The 15,149-nt window shown below is 36.6% G+C and overlaps 1 protein-coding gene across 1 annotated transcript; it reads right to left on the bottom strand.

Annotated features, from left to right (window-relative positions):
• Positions 1-8,290: 8,290 nt before the first annotated feature.
• On the bottom strand, positions 8,291-14,898 carry LOC107517344 (olfactory receptor 52K1). The gene is made up of 2 exons (XM_016157925.2): positions 13,904-14,898; positions 8,291-8,314 (listed from the first exon to the last, which is right to left on the bottom strand). The coding sequence occupies exon 1, from the start codon at positions 14,879-14,881 to the stop codon at positions 13,937-13,939; it is 945 nt and encodes a 314-aa protein (XP_016013411.1). The 5' UTR covers positions 14,882-14,898; the 3' UTR covers positions 8,291-8,314; positions 13,904-13,936.
• Between the last annotated feature and the right edge of the window lie 251 nt (positions 14,899-15,149).

The raw sequence follows: 15,149 nt of genomic DNA, 5'->3' as shown, positions 1-15,149 counted from the left end.
CTATTTTGCATCTATGGGATAGAGAGATACTTAGAGATGGCAAGAAAAAGACCTTGACTCAGGAAGTCAAAGCAATAAGATTTATGCAACTGGACCTTGCTTGAGATGTGCAGATAATAGTCTGAGGAATATTAGAATATATTCTATTTGACCATAGATTTTCTGAAGGTAGAGATGGAAATATCAGAAATATCTGAAAGTAGAAAGGAGAAATTGGACATGAGTTATTATACTACAATATCCTTTTTCCTATTTCACTTCATATAATTAAGTATAACAGACATAAGTATACAGACCACAGAAACAGGATCATTTCTGTCTTTTTTTGGTAAAGAATTTCTAGTTTCTTTGGAGAGTGTTTTTCACATTTCCGGAAGATAAAATTATACTCTAACACCTCTTAGAGGCAGTTTACAAATTCTGTTGGTAAAGGTTTGGAAAAATTTAACTGTGTTGGCAAGCATTTCCAGAACTTTTGGCTTTTCCCAGGAAAAGCCTTTTGTTGGGGATAGAGGCAATATAAATGTAAGACATCTTAATCTAATGGGAACTTAATGCTCACAAGAATTAAAGTCATCAAGCCAGGTCATTCCCCATTTAAATAGATGGAAATGTAATATACCACATCTCTAAATGAGTTAACTGAGAGCAGGAGGAAGAGACAGAGAAAGAGAAGGACATTAGGAGATTTTGTTTTGGTGGTCCTGACATAGCATACATGAAGAACAGCAGCCACACTGAAATAATAAAATTACAGAGGGATGAGGTAACAGTAGGATTATTATGAAAGAGTTTGGGTAGAGAATGGAGTAAAAGTGATGAGAATAAAGAGACCCAGCGGTAGATACAAACTTGAAATAACTTCAGATCTCTTTGGAGAATTCTTGCTTCATACTTACTTTGTTATGATTTTACCCTTTTTATATTGATCATTAGAAGTTTCATTATGAAGTTACTATTTTAGGCTGTAAATCTACAGAAATGTTGTGCTAATGCATGAAAAATGGAAAAAAGCAGTCACTCTCAATTGTGGTTTCAGAATTATAGTATGTCCATTTTAGTTCGAAAATGTTTCAGACTTTAAATTGCACATTTAACCTCCTCAGTTTGAAAACCATTACAAAACTGAGAGCTAAGATGACTTATCTTAAGTTTAAAATAAATCATCTTAGAAGCCAATGATTAAGCTAGAGCTAAAACTCAAGCCTGATATTACCCCAACAACGACAAAAAAAAAAAAAAACAAAAAACAGTGTATCACAAACTTTTCTAAAACTTAGCTTAAACCTCTAGCTAGTTTCGAATTTCTATTTTGGTGGTAGAAGGGTCTTTTTATTAAATTTATTGGAATGACATTGGTTAATAAAATTATTTATGTGTCAAGCATACAATTCAATAACATATCATATGTATATTGCATTGTGTGTTCACTACCTAAAATTAAGTTTCAAATTTCTATTTGTTTATAATCACATGCCTAACCCTAAGTTTGGCTGGATCATATTTATTTTTCTACATTGTTTCAAGGTGATGGGTGCTCATTCTCATGTCTCCTTAACAGGGACCCTTGAGTCTAGTGCCAAACCTAAGTCCATTAATTAGGGGAATGTTCTATGAACACAATTTTAGTGCCAAATGTAATCTACCTGCTGATTTTTATTAGGAGTTGATGAAAAGATACTCTGGAAACCTCAGAGCTAGATGCTTATTTTACAGTTATTTCCTGACTATGACCCTGGGCTTTGAATAAAATGAAGAAAAATGACATTCAAATCTATTAGTGGCACTGTTGCTAGGGAAAGGGCAAGGAAGCTTTGTCATGGGATAGCTCTTTGGCATAATACATGAAGTCCATTTATACTATGTAAGCAAAGTGTACATGGAGGTCCAGAGCTTTCAATTTGTACTAAATTGCATCTAGTAGGATTAGTACTAAGTACTTAGAACTTTCTAGCCAAATAACCTCAATAATCCCACAGTAAGGTGTTTCTCTAGATCAGCAATCCCCAACCTTTTTGGAATCAGAGACCAGTGCTCCTATGAGAATCTAATGCCTTCTGATCTGAGGTGGAGCTGAGGTGGTGATGCCAGCTCTGGGGAGAGTCTCCAGATACAAATGAACCTTTGATTGTTCACCTGCTACTCACCTCCTGCTGTTTGGCCCAGATCCTAATAGGCCAGAGACCATACCAGTCTGCCGCCTGAGAATTGGGAACCTCTGCTCTAGATGATCTGCTGGGTCTACCACAGAGCAAGCCTAAATATCAAACATCTCTGGCTTCTTTATAAGACATTGAATGACTTGGGATAAAGAAAAAAAAATAACACCTGTATGTGTGCTCCTGCTTTATCCAGGGAAAACCACCCATGAAAATACCCAGGCCAGTCAGACTTAGTGTATGAACTTATAGCATTTAATTCCATTGTCAACTGCAGTCATAGCTGGGCTCTCTCATGGTGAAAGGGTTATCTCAGGACAGGATGGAAGGGAATATACAGTAGTAAATGCTGTATGGGGATACAACATAGGTCCAATAATTGAATCTCTCTCATTCAAAGCCAACATTTTGATTCTTCTTCACCTAAATGTCTGTTCTTTTTATCACCCACCCCCAGAGTGGAATAAAAGACATTGTCATCAGCCTCTTTTGAGTTTTCAAGTCTTTATGAAAAAGTGAAGATTGGGGAACAGTTGAGGAAGAGGCATTTTTATGGTTATTTGTCAAGGGTCATGTGGCACATGTATTAAAAACTTGGGCTCTGGAATTACAATAAAGGCATAAATGGATCTGAACCAATTCCTGTAAAACTTTAGATATGTTGTACAACCTAAGCCTGTTTCCTCTTCTTGAAAATGAAAGTAATGATAGTTCCTCATGAGTTTGTTATAAGGATGTGATAGATGATGAATCTAAAATGCCTCCATAATGCCTTACACATAAAACTTGTCTCTTAGTAACAGTATTTTATTGTGCACTGGGGAGGGCGATAAGACAGCAAGAGTAACTGAAATAAGTTCCTGGAGGGGAAAAAAAACAGCATATTCTGCAATTGTGCCTCACTCAGGAATGTACTAGCCTCAGATCTAGAAAATTCTGTTTTTCTCTGCAGAAAGTTACATCAACAGATCCAACTTTCCTCTGTTCTCCATGGCTGTTCAGCACCCACTCTTGTACATCTGAGGTTTTTTAACTAGTGACACCCTCCTAATTAGTCTTTTGATAGTAAAAAGGTAAATACCTCTAAGCTTTTCCTTTTAAAAGAAGTAAAAAATGTATAGCATAGACTTAGTTGTGCAAGAATATCATTTACTTCAAGTTTTTTCTGTACTGTCCACAATGGGGTTTAAAATAAAAATAAAATGAAATAGCACTTCAAACCAAATTCAAACCACTTTAATAATTTCTTTTTTTAGTAAACATTTTTAAGTGTATTAGTCAATACAATTGACTAATTAGATTAGTCAATTGATAATTAGACAATCTTATATTGGTTATCTTTCAGGTATACAATCTAGTGATTTGACATTTTTATACCTTACAATGTGATCACTCCACTAATTCCAATAATCTGTCACTGTGCAAACTTATCACAATATTGTTGACTATATTTCCCATATCATTTCACCCATCCCCCAACCACCTTCCTTCTGGTAATCATTCCTTTGGTCTCTGCATTTATGAGTCTGGTTTTGTTTTGTTTTGTTCTTAGTTTCTACATATAAGTGATACTACACAGTATTTTTCTTTCTCTGCCTGACTTATTTCACTTAGCATAATACCCTCTTAAATTCATCCATGTTGTTGGCAAATATTTTATTTTTTATTACTGCATAATCTGTCATGTATACGTACCACATCTTTATCCATTCACTTATCAATAGACACCTAGGTTGCTTCAATATCTTGGCTATTGTAAATGTTGCAATAAACATAGGAGTAGACATATCTTTTCAAGTTAGTTTTCATTTTCTTTGAATAAATACCCAGATGTGGAATTTCTGAGTCATATAATATATCCATTTTTAGTTTTCTTGAGGAATCTCCATGTTTTTTACAGCGGCTGCACCAGTTTGCAGTCCTACCAACAGCGCACAAAGGGCTCCCTTTCCTCCACATCCTCACCAACACATGTTGTTCGTTGACTTTTTGATAATAACCATTCTGACTGGTGTGAGGTGGTACCTCATTATGGTTTTGATTCACATTTCCCTGATTAGTGATGTTGAGCTTCTTTTCTTATGTCTGTCGGCCATCTATATGTTGTCTTTGGAGAAATATCTTTTCATGTTCTCTGCCTGTTTTTCAATTGAATTGTTTATTTTTTTGTTATTCAGTTGTGTGAGTTATGTATTTTAGATATCAACCCCTTATCATATATATCATTTGCAAATATATTCTCCCATTCAGTGGGATACCTTTCTGTTTTGTTGAAGATTTCCTTCTCTGTGCAGTTCAATATAGCCCCATGTGTTTATTTTTGTTATTGGTTGCCTTGCTCAAGGGGACATGTCCAAAAGATATTACTTAGACTGATGTCAGATAGTTTACTTCCTATGTTTTCTTCTAGGAGTTTTCTGGTTTCTAACCTTACATTTGAATCTTTAACCCATTTTGGGTTTATTTTTGTATATGGTATGAGAGTAGTCCAATTTTGTTTTCACTTTAACAATTTCTAAGTCCATTTAAATTTATAATTTAGTCTGATACGACTTTAAAAACTCCCCCAGGAGTTTTCTATCATCCTCTTCCCTGTGTTAGGTTTAAAACTGCAGTAGTGGATAGGTGGATTTTTATAAGATTGCCACCATGGCAATCACATAGGAGAGGACTGTCTCCTGCTCTCTTGTTCCTTGGCTTGTATCTGACTTCAGATACATCTTGTGCTGAAATTATGATGCCTGTGAGAAATGACCTCCTTATACTAGATTCTCTGGTACTGTGGATCCACTGAGATGACAATCATATCCCACATGATCCTGGCAGGGACTGTTCACCCTGAACCTTTCTGGTGTTCATCTTTTCATCCCAGCTGCAGGACCAATGCTAACTGGCCAGAGTGATCACTCTTACTCTCTCAGCCAACCTCTTTCTCACTCATGCCACTGGAGTACTTAGGATCCACTTCTACACCACATGAGCCTTGAGAGCCTCGGCTTAAGAAGTGAAAGGCACAGTCCCAACAAATGTTTTTCTGCGTGCCAAGCACAGAATGTCTTTGTGTCTAACCTACTCTGAAGCCAGAAGGATAAATCTGTTCTGCCAGATCAGATACCCTTATAAACTTTCTTTTCTTTCTGGATCAAAGCTCTTGAACTTAAAAGCCAAGAATAATGTGTCTTGCTAGAGGGTCAGAGTAGGAGGACCTGACTGCTCTAATATCCTTCTCTGACTGGATTCTAAAATTAAGAATTCTAGAATTGAGTTTGAGAAATGATTCTGCAGATCTAGAAATAAAAGTCTAAAATCTGAGGAACCTATACTTCTGGAAATGTTGCCTGAACAATACAAATTTCCTTTTTAGGGAATAATATGGCTGATTGCTTACTTTTGTCTTCAGCAATGAAGGAAATCAACTCACTTGATTCAAATGGAACAAATATCTGCCAAGTATAAGTTTATTACATTAACCACAATTATGAGCTGGATGAGAATCTTGGCAAGGATTCCTTTTCAAGGAATATTTTCTGGTTCAATTCTGACTTCTTAAAGTTGTATTGGTATGAAAGTGTTTGAGAGTGAGACATAATCATTTAAGGGATACAAGCATCTCAACTATAGGCAGATTAAATAGACAATGTATAATAGAGATAAGTAAACAAACAGATGGGTGTATTTTCACTCAGGAGCAAATGTTAGTCTCAGCTTGGATTGTCCAAGATTTCTCAGATGCATCAAATGTTGTGAGGGCATTGTACTGTGTCACCTTGGGCAAGCTGGAACTGTTTCCCAGAATTCCTTCCCCTGGGTGTTTCCTGGTCAAACCTGAACAGGAGACACATTTCTGTGAGAGTAGAAAGCAGAAGTGAAAGAGCAACTATTATTTTCTAAAGGTTGGTAGAGTGCCAGGTTCTGATTTTTTGGTCACTAATCATGCTTTTTTTTATCATCACTGATCTGTGGGCTCACCTTATTTACATGGAGTACAGCTGAGCCTATGATTTCTTCATCTCCTACCATAGCTGTTTCATTTCTCTAGATCCTGGGCCAGGTGTGTAATCAGCTCCATGGTGAAAGGCAGTTCCTTCTGCCAATCCACCTACATTGTAGAGGTTGGAGGCAGTGAGGGATGAATGTAGTTCTAGGCTTCCTTTGAAGGTTTCAGTTCATCCTTAAGAGTTGCCGTTTATTCTTACTTCCCATTCTTATTATCCACATCTAGATTTTCTTAATGTTAGCCCCACTGAACTACAAGACCATTTCAGGCCACTTCCAGACACAAAAATACTTTGTCTTTCATATACTCCATCAACTCCTTCAATTGCTTAAGGTCCAATCTCTATTACAATCCCTTATTTCACATTATTCATAGTGGTTCTGTCTCCCTGATCAAACTATAATTGATATATCAAGTCTCTTTCCCTATCCACACTCATCCAGTCAAAGACAGAAAGGAAAATTTATTCTCAGTGCTATTCTGTGTACCTTTTTAGTGGAGACACTACCTGACTTTTACTTTTTACTTTAACTACTCATTTTGTCTTTTTGCTCAATCCTTTTGACAATAATTGCATCTATCCATAGGGCTAGAATAGCTTATTTCTAAAGGCTTCTTTCACCTCTCAGATTCAGAGTTAGTGAAAATGCGATAACTTGGGGACCTTTTGTATTGGTTCCTTGCAGGACTGAAGGACTAGAGGAAATTTTTCATTATTGACCCATCACCTGAGAATAAATCATTTTTAGATAGCTCCATTACAGAGCGGCTTTTCAGCTTTTTAGACTGGAACCTCTATTGCACTTATGCATTCTCATCCCTAATGTGACACACCTCTACTTGTCAGATGTGTGCGAGCACAACAGCCTGCTTACTCATTGAAATGTAATTGAGTGGCAGATGTTGTGGACTGAAGCTACTGCTTCTATTCGTCACTTAAGCATTCTCTATACAGGCACTGAAATGTTTTCTACTTTTATGAATTTAAGTAGCGTTGCTGGCCAAATTAGAGTCACATCTGCTCTATGTTTAAATACACTTACCTTGGGCAAAAGAAAAAAGTGAGGAGAAACAGCTGCCAAGTTCCCTGGGCAAGGCAAATAATTAAGGAGTATAGTTCCAGGAATAAGAGTTAAATATTTCCATGGTTGCTGTTCTTTCATAGCCAGAAGAGTTAGAAAGACAAGAGGTCATGGACCCCAAAACAAAGGCAATGCTCGTCTTTTTTTTTAATGACAACTAAAAAAATATATCCAAAATTATAGACATACGTAGATATAGCCAAAAGTGGGTACAGAAAAATGTCAGAAGGGCTAAACTCTATAGAGTCTTCCATGGTAATAACTTAGGGTTTTCCCCCCATCTTTACTGAAGTATAATTGATGAATGGAAATTATGTATTTAAGGTATATGATTTGATGTTTTGATAGACGTGTTATAAAATAATCACCATAATCAGGCTAATTAACATATTAGTTACCTCACATAGTTGTGTTTCGTCTCATCTTTAAAAAAAAATTGAAATTTCTATAAAAATTGGTGGACCACAATACTTTTGGTAAAGTTACCTATAAGCTGACACTATGCCATACATATAATATTAGTTTCTGAGTTAGTGTTTAAACATATGAGGGACTCAAGTAAAACCACTTGAAAGTTCTAGAAACAAAGTTAGGATATTTGGTTTGCATTTCCAGACTGAAAATGGGTCCATCCGAATCCTACCCTTTCTGGAAGTTTAAGATCAAATATCTGAAGAAATTCTCCATCTTTTTGTAAGTGAACTCCTTAAATGCATGAAAGAGATGCAATTTTACCAAATCAAGTTTACAGCTAGAATTATCATCAGGTTAAGTAATTCCAAATATATAATTCCTGGATTATATTAAATATTTGCATTTTAAAACAAAATGGCTACATTAAAATTTTAAATGTATTCAATGTTGTGAAAATACTTTTATATCCACCATTATCTCTTTTAAATAAGAACAAGCTCTACTTTAACATAAATTTTATATAGTCCCTTTTAATCTTTAAAATTGTTGCATTTGTCTTGGGAGGGAAAAAGTGATTTTACAGCCCCAGTATCACAAAAGAAAAGCTTCAGAACTAAGGAAGGGACACAAAGCCAGGACAAACCACATTCTCATAGGCAAGTCTTAGCACTACAGAAACTCACCTACCAAAAATGAAACTAGACATCTCCCAAACTGGAATCACACTAGGGAAGAGCTTCTCTCAGACTCCGGGGCTTTAGTCATAGTTTTCTCAGGTGATGCTGTGCTTAAGGGTAGCAGCAAAGACCATTGTTCAATCTAGTTCTACTCAGGATGATCTCTCTCCTTAATTCACTAAGCTTCCCAAGAACAGGTAAGCAAGGAACTCCTCTTCGAAGAGTAGCTGTAGAAATATTTAGGATTGAACACTATTTGGTGTCACGACCACTTGAAACATATTCCAAATGCCATCCCTGAGAAGAAGGGGAGACTTAACCCTGGGATTAGAGCAGAAACCAGAAAATCCTTTCCCAGGAAGGAGGTAAGAGTGGCTGGAGTAGACCTAGGAAATCCAAGTCAGTTGACTATAAGTTTGATCATTCATGTGTGTATGTATGTACATATAACATATATATACACACACATATATGGTACATATATATGTATACACACATTGATTATTGTATTTCTGTGTAATAGACAAAGATATAAACATATCTTTATACAGTTATCTTTATATACATATCTTTTTATACTTTATATACTTAAGCAACAATTATATACTTATCACATACTATTGATACTTTATATTATAAAACATACAATGATATAAATATACAAAAGTCAAGAAAAATGGCAACAAATGGAAATTCTAAGATTCTTCCTCTACCCAAGTGGACCATTTTGTACTCTTATTTTGCAGACCAGTCTTTTTAGATAATTGAGTACTCTGGAATCTATGAGATGATAGATGTACAACTTTGATATCTTCAATAATTTGAATTCAAATTATAGACAGTCTATCCATCATTGCATGACTTCTTCAGCCCTTCATCCAACTCCACATTTCCTCAGGTTCTGCTGACCACTTCTGCTTGGTGTTCTTTATTAAAAAAGAGTTTTATTAAAATATAGCTAATATACAATATTCTATTAGTTTCAGGTATACACCATAGTTATTCAACATTTATATACCAAAAGAAGTGATCACCACGATAAGTCTGACACTGTGCAATGCTATCACAATATTATTGACTATATGCCTGATTTTGTACTCCACATCCCCGTGACTTGTTTTATACCTAGAAGTTTTAACCTCTATTCCCCTTTACCTTTTTCCCCCTTTTGATTTTTTAATTACAGTTGACATTCAATATTTTATACTAGTTTCAAGTATACAGCATAGTAGTTAGACATTTATGTAGTTTGCAAAGTAATCCCATTGACTAATAATTTTGTTTTATTCCATGGAGGTACAAATTCCAGAATCAGGCCATGATCTTTGATTTTTCTACACTATCTACTTAGGTGATTACATACACTTTTGAAAAATCTTACTTCCAATGTCATGCAAGAGGCACCCCCTAAAAAATATATCAAACAAATATCTAGAGTTCATAGGGAAGAATACCAGGAGATAGAGACATAGAGAGACATAAACTATAATGGAGATCTGCAGTCTTCCATCTGAATACTATTCAGTGTTTACATGGGAGGAAATTACCTGAAACTAGGGCAAGACCACCCAAGAAGCTTAAAGGAAATAATCTCTAGTGCTCACACAAGGCTGGGGATAGTTTATATTCCCACAAGCCAGACTAGAAAGCTTCATAACTCATGAGTCATCAGATAGATTTTTATCAGATATATTTTTAGTTGGTAGTGGTAACAAATCAAGCCTAAACTAAAAGCCGCTCTTGCCCTAACTAATAAAGCCTAAAAGCAAACTCTGAAAGGATTAAACTATTCTTGTAACTTAATCATATTTTAGGACAAAGCTCAAGAATATATAAAGATACAGAAGTATCCACTACCCTAAAGCAAAATTCAACATATCGACTGGGAGAATGATGTGAAGGATTAAAGAAGTACAAATTAGTAGTCGATAGATGGTCACAAGGATAGGGAGCATGGCATAGGGAATGCAGTTGACATTAATGTAATGGTGAGGTATAGAGCCAGAAGAGAGAGAGAGAAATTAAGAGGATCATTTTATAAACTATGTAAATGTCTAACCAACATACTATATACTTGAAACTAATAAAATAAAACTTTTTTTAAATCAAGCATTCAATCAAAAATTGCCAGGAAAATAGACATAATTTAAAAAATCAAAACCAATAAAAAAGTAAAGATAAAATTAGCATATAAAGATATTAAGCAATTATTATATATTATTTGTGCAAGAGGATAAAGAAAAGATTGAATATATTAAATAGAGGCACCAGAAAATATAAAAAGTATCCAAATCAAACTTTCAGGGATGAAAATCACAATATCTGAAATAAAGAATCCAATAGAAGGAAATAACAGGCACAATGGTGATACAGATACATCCTAAGTACAACACCAAATGAAATGACATGCAAGGAGTTTTGATTATTTCTAATGTGGTTGCTAAAATATAGACTGAAGCTTGCCTTCCTTCTTTTGTTAATATGTATTCTAACTCAGGCATTTGGCCATTTCAAAGCCATCAATGGGCTAGGGCTGTCCTAGCTAAAATGTCTGAGTCAGTCAAGGATTCGTGCAGAGGCATTGTTTGGGCAACTTAACTAACAATTACTCAGACTCTCAAAAATCCAGAACTAGGATGCAAGAATGGTTGAAGTGTTGCAGTTAAATTTGGATTTGTGCAAATGCAATTTTGGTACTATTTTGCTTTGTTATATAATGGTAAAACTTCAAGTCTAAAAATAGCATGTAGATATTATCTCATGAATGTTGTGTTTCATCTAAGCACAGTGCGTAGACATAAGAAATAATTTCTTTGGGCATTTGTAAATAAAGCTAACGGTCATAGTGTTTTACATGGTACTTGAAATCATATACTGTTGACTTCTATGTGAGATGAAATCACTCTTTAGAGGGTATGAATTTTCAGCTGAAAGTCAAGGTCATTCTTACACCAAACATAGGGACAAACCAGATCTTGCAGCTTGGAAATACTTTTGTAATCCATTATACTATATTCAATTTATTAATTAAAAATAACAGATAAACAATTCGTCCCCAGAAAGTACTATGGAAAACACTACAAACTATCTACAGCATGCAACAATGAAATGTATCTCATACACCTGAAAATTGGCTGAGACGACTTTGCTGATCTCAGTTGAATTGCTCATCCACCTGCAGGTCAGCTGGGCATGTGCTAATCCAAGATGAGGTAGCTTGGCTCCACCAGTAGGTTAACCAGGGCACAGTCTCATGGCACAGCAGAGCCAGAAGACAAGTCTCACTACACAAGCAAATTTCAAGCCTCCGCTTGCACCACATCTGCTAATACCCTAATGACCAAAGCTGTGCAGATGGCCAACCCCATAGTCAATATGTAGGTGTATATACTCTGGAAAAATGAACTTTTTTTTTTATGGTGACATTGGTTAACAAAATCCAATAAGTTTCAGCTGTACATTTTAACAGTAAGAACTATATATATTTACACTGTGTATTCACCTCTCATAGTTAGATTTCTTTTCTGTTACCACATATTTGACCCTGTCTACCTCCACTCTTCCGCCCTCTACCCTCTGGTAACCACTAGCCTATTGTCCATGTCCATGAGTCCCTGTTTGTTTGTCCTGTTCATTTGTTGCTTTTAGGTTTATATCCCACATATAAGTGATATCATGTGATTTTCAATGTTTTCTGCCTGGTTTATCTCGTTTAGCATGATTATCTTGCAGTCCATCCATGATATTGCAAATGTCAGTATTTCATCAAAGAGTGAACATTTTTTAACAGTGATCTATCACACAGAATTCACCATCTCTACTGAGGAAAAACAAACGAGAGTTTGGAAAGGCTCAGGGAACAGAGTCAGAAGCCCTTGGTTTATACCACTTTCTTCTTTGCCCCACCTTAATGTCTGGAGGACTGGGACACTTGGGAACTGTCCAGAGATCCCTTGAAATCATACCCTTCAGGTGCACCTAATGAGGCAAGCTGTGACACAATAACATTGTCCTGGAGGGCCTGGAGATGCTTTTTCAGAGCCTATTGGATTTTCTTGTTCTTAGAATTGGAGAAACTTCTTTTAATTATTACTAAGGAAAGAAAAGGGTCCCATAATAAAAAGACAATAACATCATTGTATAAATAGGCCTTTGAGAAAAACGATATGAGAGCATCTTTAAAAACTAACCGAAAGAGTGTTCAATTGCAAGAGTTCACATAAGGAGACAAAGTAAGAAGAAAGATAAGTGAAATTCAGTAAATTCAGTGATAGTATATGCTAAAAGAAGAAAAAGCAGATTTTCTTTATTTTTCTTTAAATACTCAGAGGCTTGATCTGTCATGAGTTGAAGTGAAAGAAAAAGCTCACAATTCCAACAATCAGCTTTTTCTTGGTTATACTATGCTATAGCTCCCAAATCTCAGTGGTTTACTGCAAAAACAACAAAATCATCCTTGCTCACATCATATGAACATTGTGGGTCAGCTATGGCTATGCTCCAGGATGAGAGTCAGATTCACATATCCATGTATCTTCTCCATCATGGGTCTAGGTTGAAGGAAAGGCTTCAATTAACAACATGCTCATTTTTGTAACAGAGGTGAAAAGCGAAAGAGACTGAGCCAAGCTACATAAACATATTTTAAAATTTCTGATTTAAAGTTTCCAATTATTGTGACACATTTCAGTGCCACTCAAATTCCATTGGCCAAAAAAAAAAAAGTCACATAGAAAAATTGAACATTTCTGGAGTGAAGAAATTCCCCTCCCATGGGAAAGAAACAGGATAGTAAATATCTGAATAATACAGTCTATTACAACTACATATTGTAACTATTTTCTTTAGCTTCAGAAGTCTCAACTTTAAGAGAGAAAGCTATTTCCTTAGTTCATAGCACAAAGATGGTATTCAGCTCTTCTATTCATTTATTCAATAAATATTACTGTTTTGAGAGACAAAAGGCATATACATGTGAGAAATTAGTTACACAATATAAATTCTTATAAAGGATGTCAACAGGCTCTTTTGCTAATTGTTCAATAAATAAATTGGCCATTAATATGGATCAGAAAGGAACTGATTTGACTGAATAAGTCTCCTCAGAAGAGAAGCTACCCAACTCTAAGGCCAATAACTTAGGGGTTAGAGGGGTAAAGAGCGGCAGAGACTGGGGGCCATTTATCAAAAGAGATATAAGGGCAATTATAGTATTAGCCTTTGGGTCACAAAATTTGTGGTGCAATTTCTCACTCATTACCTGGATGAAAAAGTCATCAAAAGCTCAGCCCCCTGTGCCAATCTCAGCCACAATTCCATTGTCTTTCATCTAGATGATAATAGCATTTTGAAAGGTTTTATTTTCTTGAATCATGTAGTAAGTCAATGAGAATAGGAAGGTCAAACCCCCACTATCTAACTATTGGGACACATTGGGTTTGATCTGATTGATGGATCTGTGATAATGGGACCTCATTTACCTTCTCATACTGGAGAATTGCCAAACATGGAGACTCTGCAACTTTTCTACCTGAGATCTTTCTTCTCTGCCTTTATCCAGCATCCACTCAACACTGGATTGGTAGTTAAGGGAAAAAAAGTATCCATTTACACATCTTTTCTCCTGAATAGACTGAGCACATAATCACGAATCTGCTTGGTCTTGACCCCATAGATGATAGGATTGACCATGGGTGGGAAAAGAAGATAGAAGATAGCAAGAAGTATATGGACATGAGGGGCAGCTCGGCGAGCCACACGGTGCATGACTGAGGAGATGACCACAGGTGTGTAGGTGGACAAGATGGCACCTATGTGAGACACACATGTCCCAAAGGCCTTATAGCGGGCCTCCTGAGAGGCAAGCTGTAGAACCGCCCGAAGGATGAAGACATAAGACAGGACAACAAAGAGCAGATCCAACACCACGATAAACATGGCCACAGCAATGCCATAGATATTGTTGAAGCGAGTGTCCCCACAGGCCAGCCTGACCACAGCCATGTGCTCACAGTAGCAGTGGGCAATGACGGGGCCTCGGCAGTAGTGGAAGCGTCTGAGCAGAAAGGGGAGTGGAGTCATTAATGCCACAGCCCGAGTCACAACAGCCATGCCAATCTTGGTGATAAGGGGCCTTGTAAGGACCGTGGTGTAGTGCAGCGGCTTGCAAATGGCCACATAGCGGTCAAAGGCCATGGCTAGCAGCACTGCTGACTCCATGATAGAGAAGGAGTGAAGAAAGAACATCTGGACCAGACAGGCATAGAAGTTGATCTCCTGATCTCTGAACCAAAAAATAGCCAGCATTTTGGGAAGTGTTGTAGAAGAGAGAACCAGATCAATGGTTGCCAACATGGCCAGAAAGAGGTACATGGGCTCATGGAGGGCTGCATCAGCCTGAATGATGAAGAGGAGAGTGCAGTTGCCTAGTAGGGCCAAAGTATAGGCGAAGCAGAAGGGAATGGATATCCAGACATGTAGGCGTTCCAAACCTGGGATTCCTATCAACAAGAAGACAGCTGGATGGGTTGTGGTGATATTGGAGGCTAACATGGTCTCTGGATATTCTCTTTGTCAGTTTTTATGGGGCCCCTTCACCTTCTATATAGGCTTTCTTCGAAAGAGCAGCTCTTGTTTTCATTACCAGACCTTAAAACCAGTTAGTAGGTCTCATAGACATTGGGGAGCATAATCCATGATTTCCCTCTAGAACTTTGAATCTCATCGAGTAGACAGAATATTAAAAATGATTAGAACTGACATCACAGGATAGTTTTCATAAAGGAATAGTGAGAAGGTATTGTTTTCTGTGTTCTAGGTG

The sequence above is a fragment of the Rousettus aegyptiacus genome, unplaced genomic scaffold (assembly GCF_014176215.1).
Source record: "Rousettus aegyptiacus isolate mRouAeg1 unplaced genomic scaffold, mRouAeg1.p scaffold_m13_p_5, whole genome shotgun sequence".
Taxonomy (NCBI): domain Eukaryota; kingdom Metazoa; phylum Chordata; class Mammalia; order Chiroptera; family Pteropodidae; genus Rousettus; species Rousettus aegyptiacus.
The sequence above is the reverse complement of the archived record's forward strand: the minus strand, read 5'-3'. Positions and strand labels throughout refer to the sequence as shown.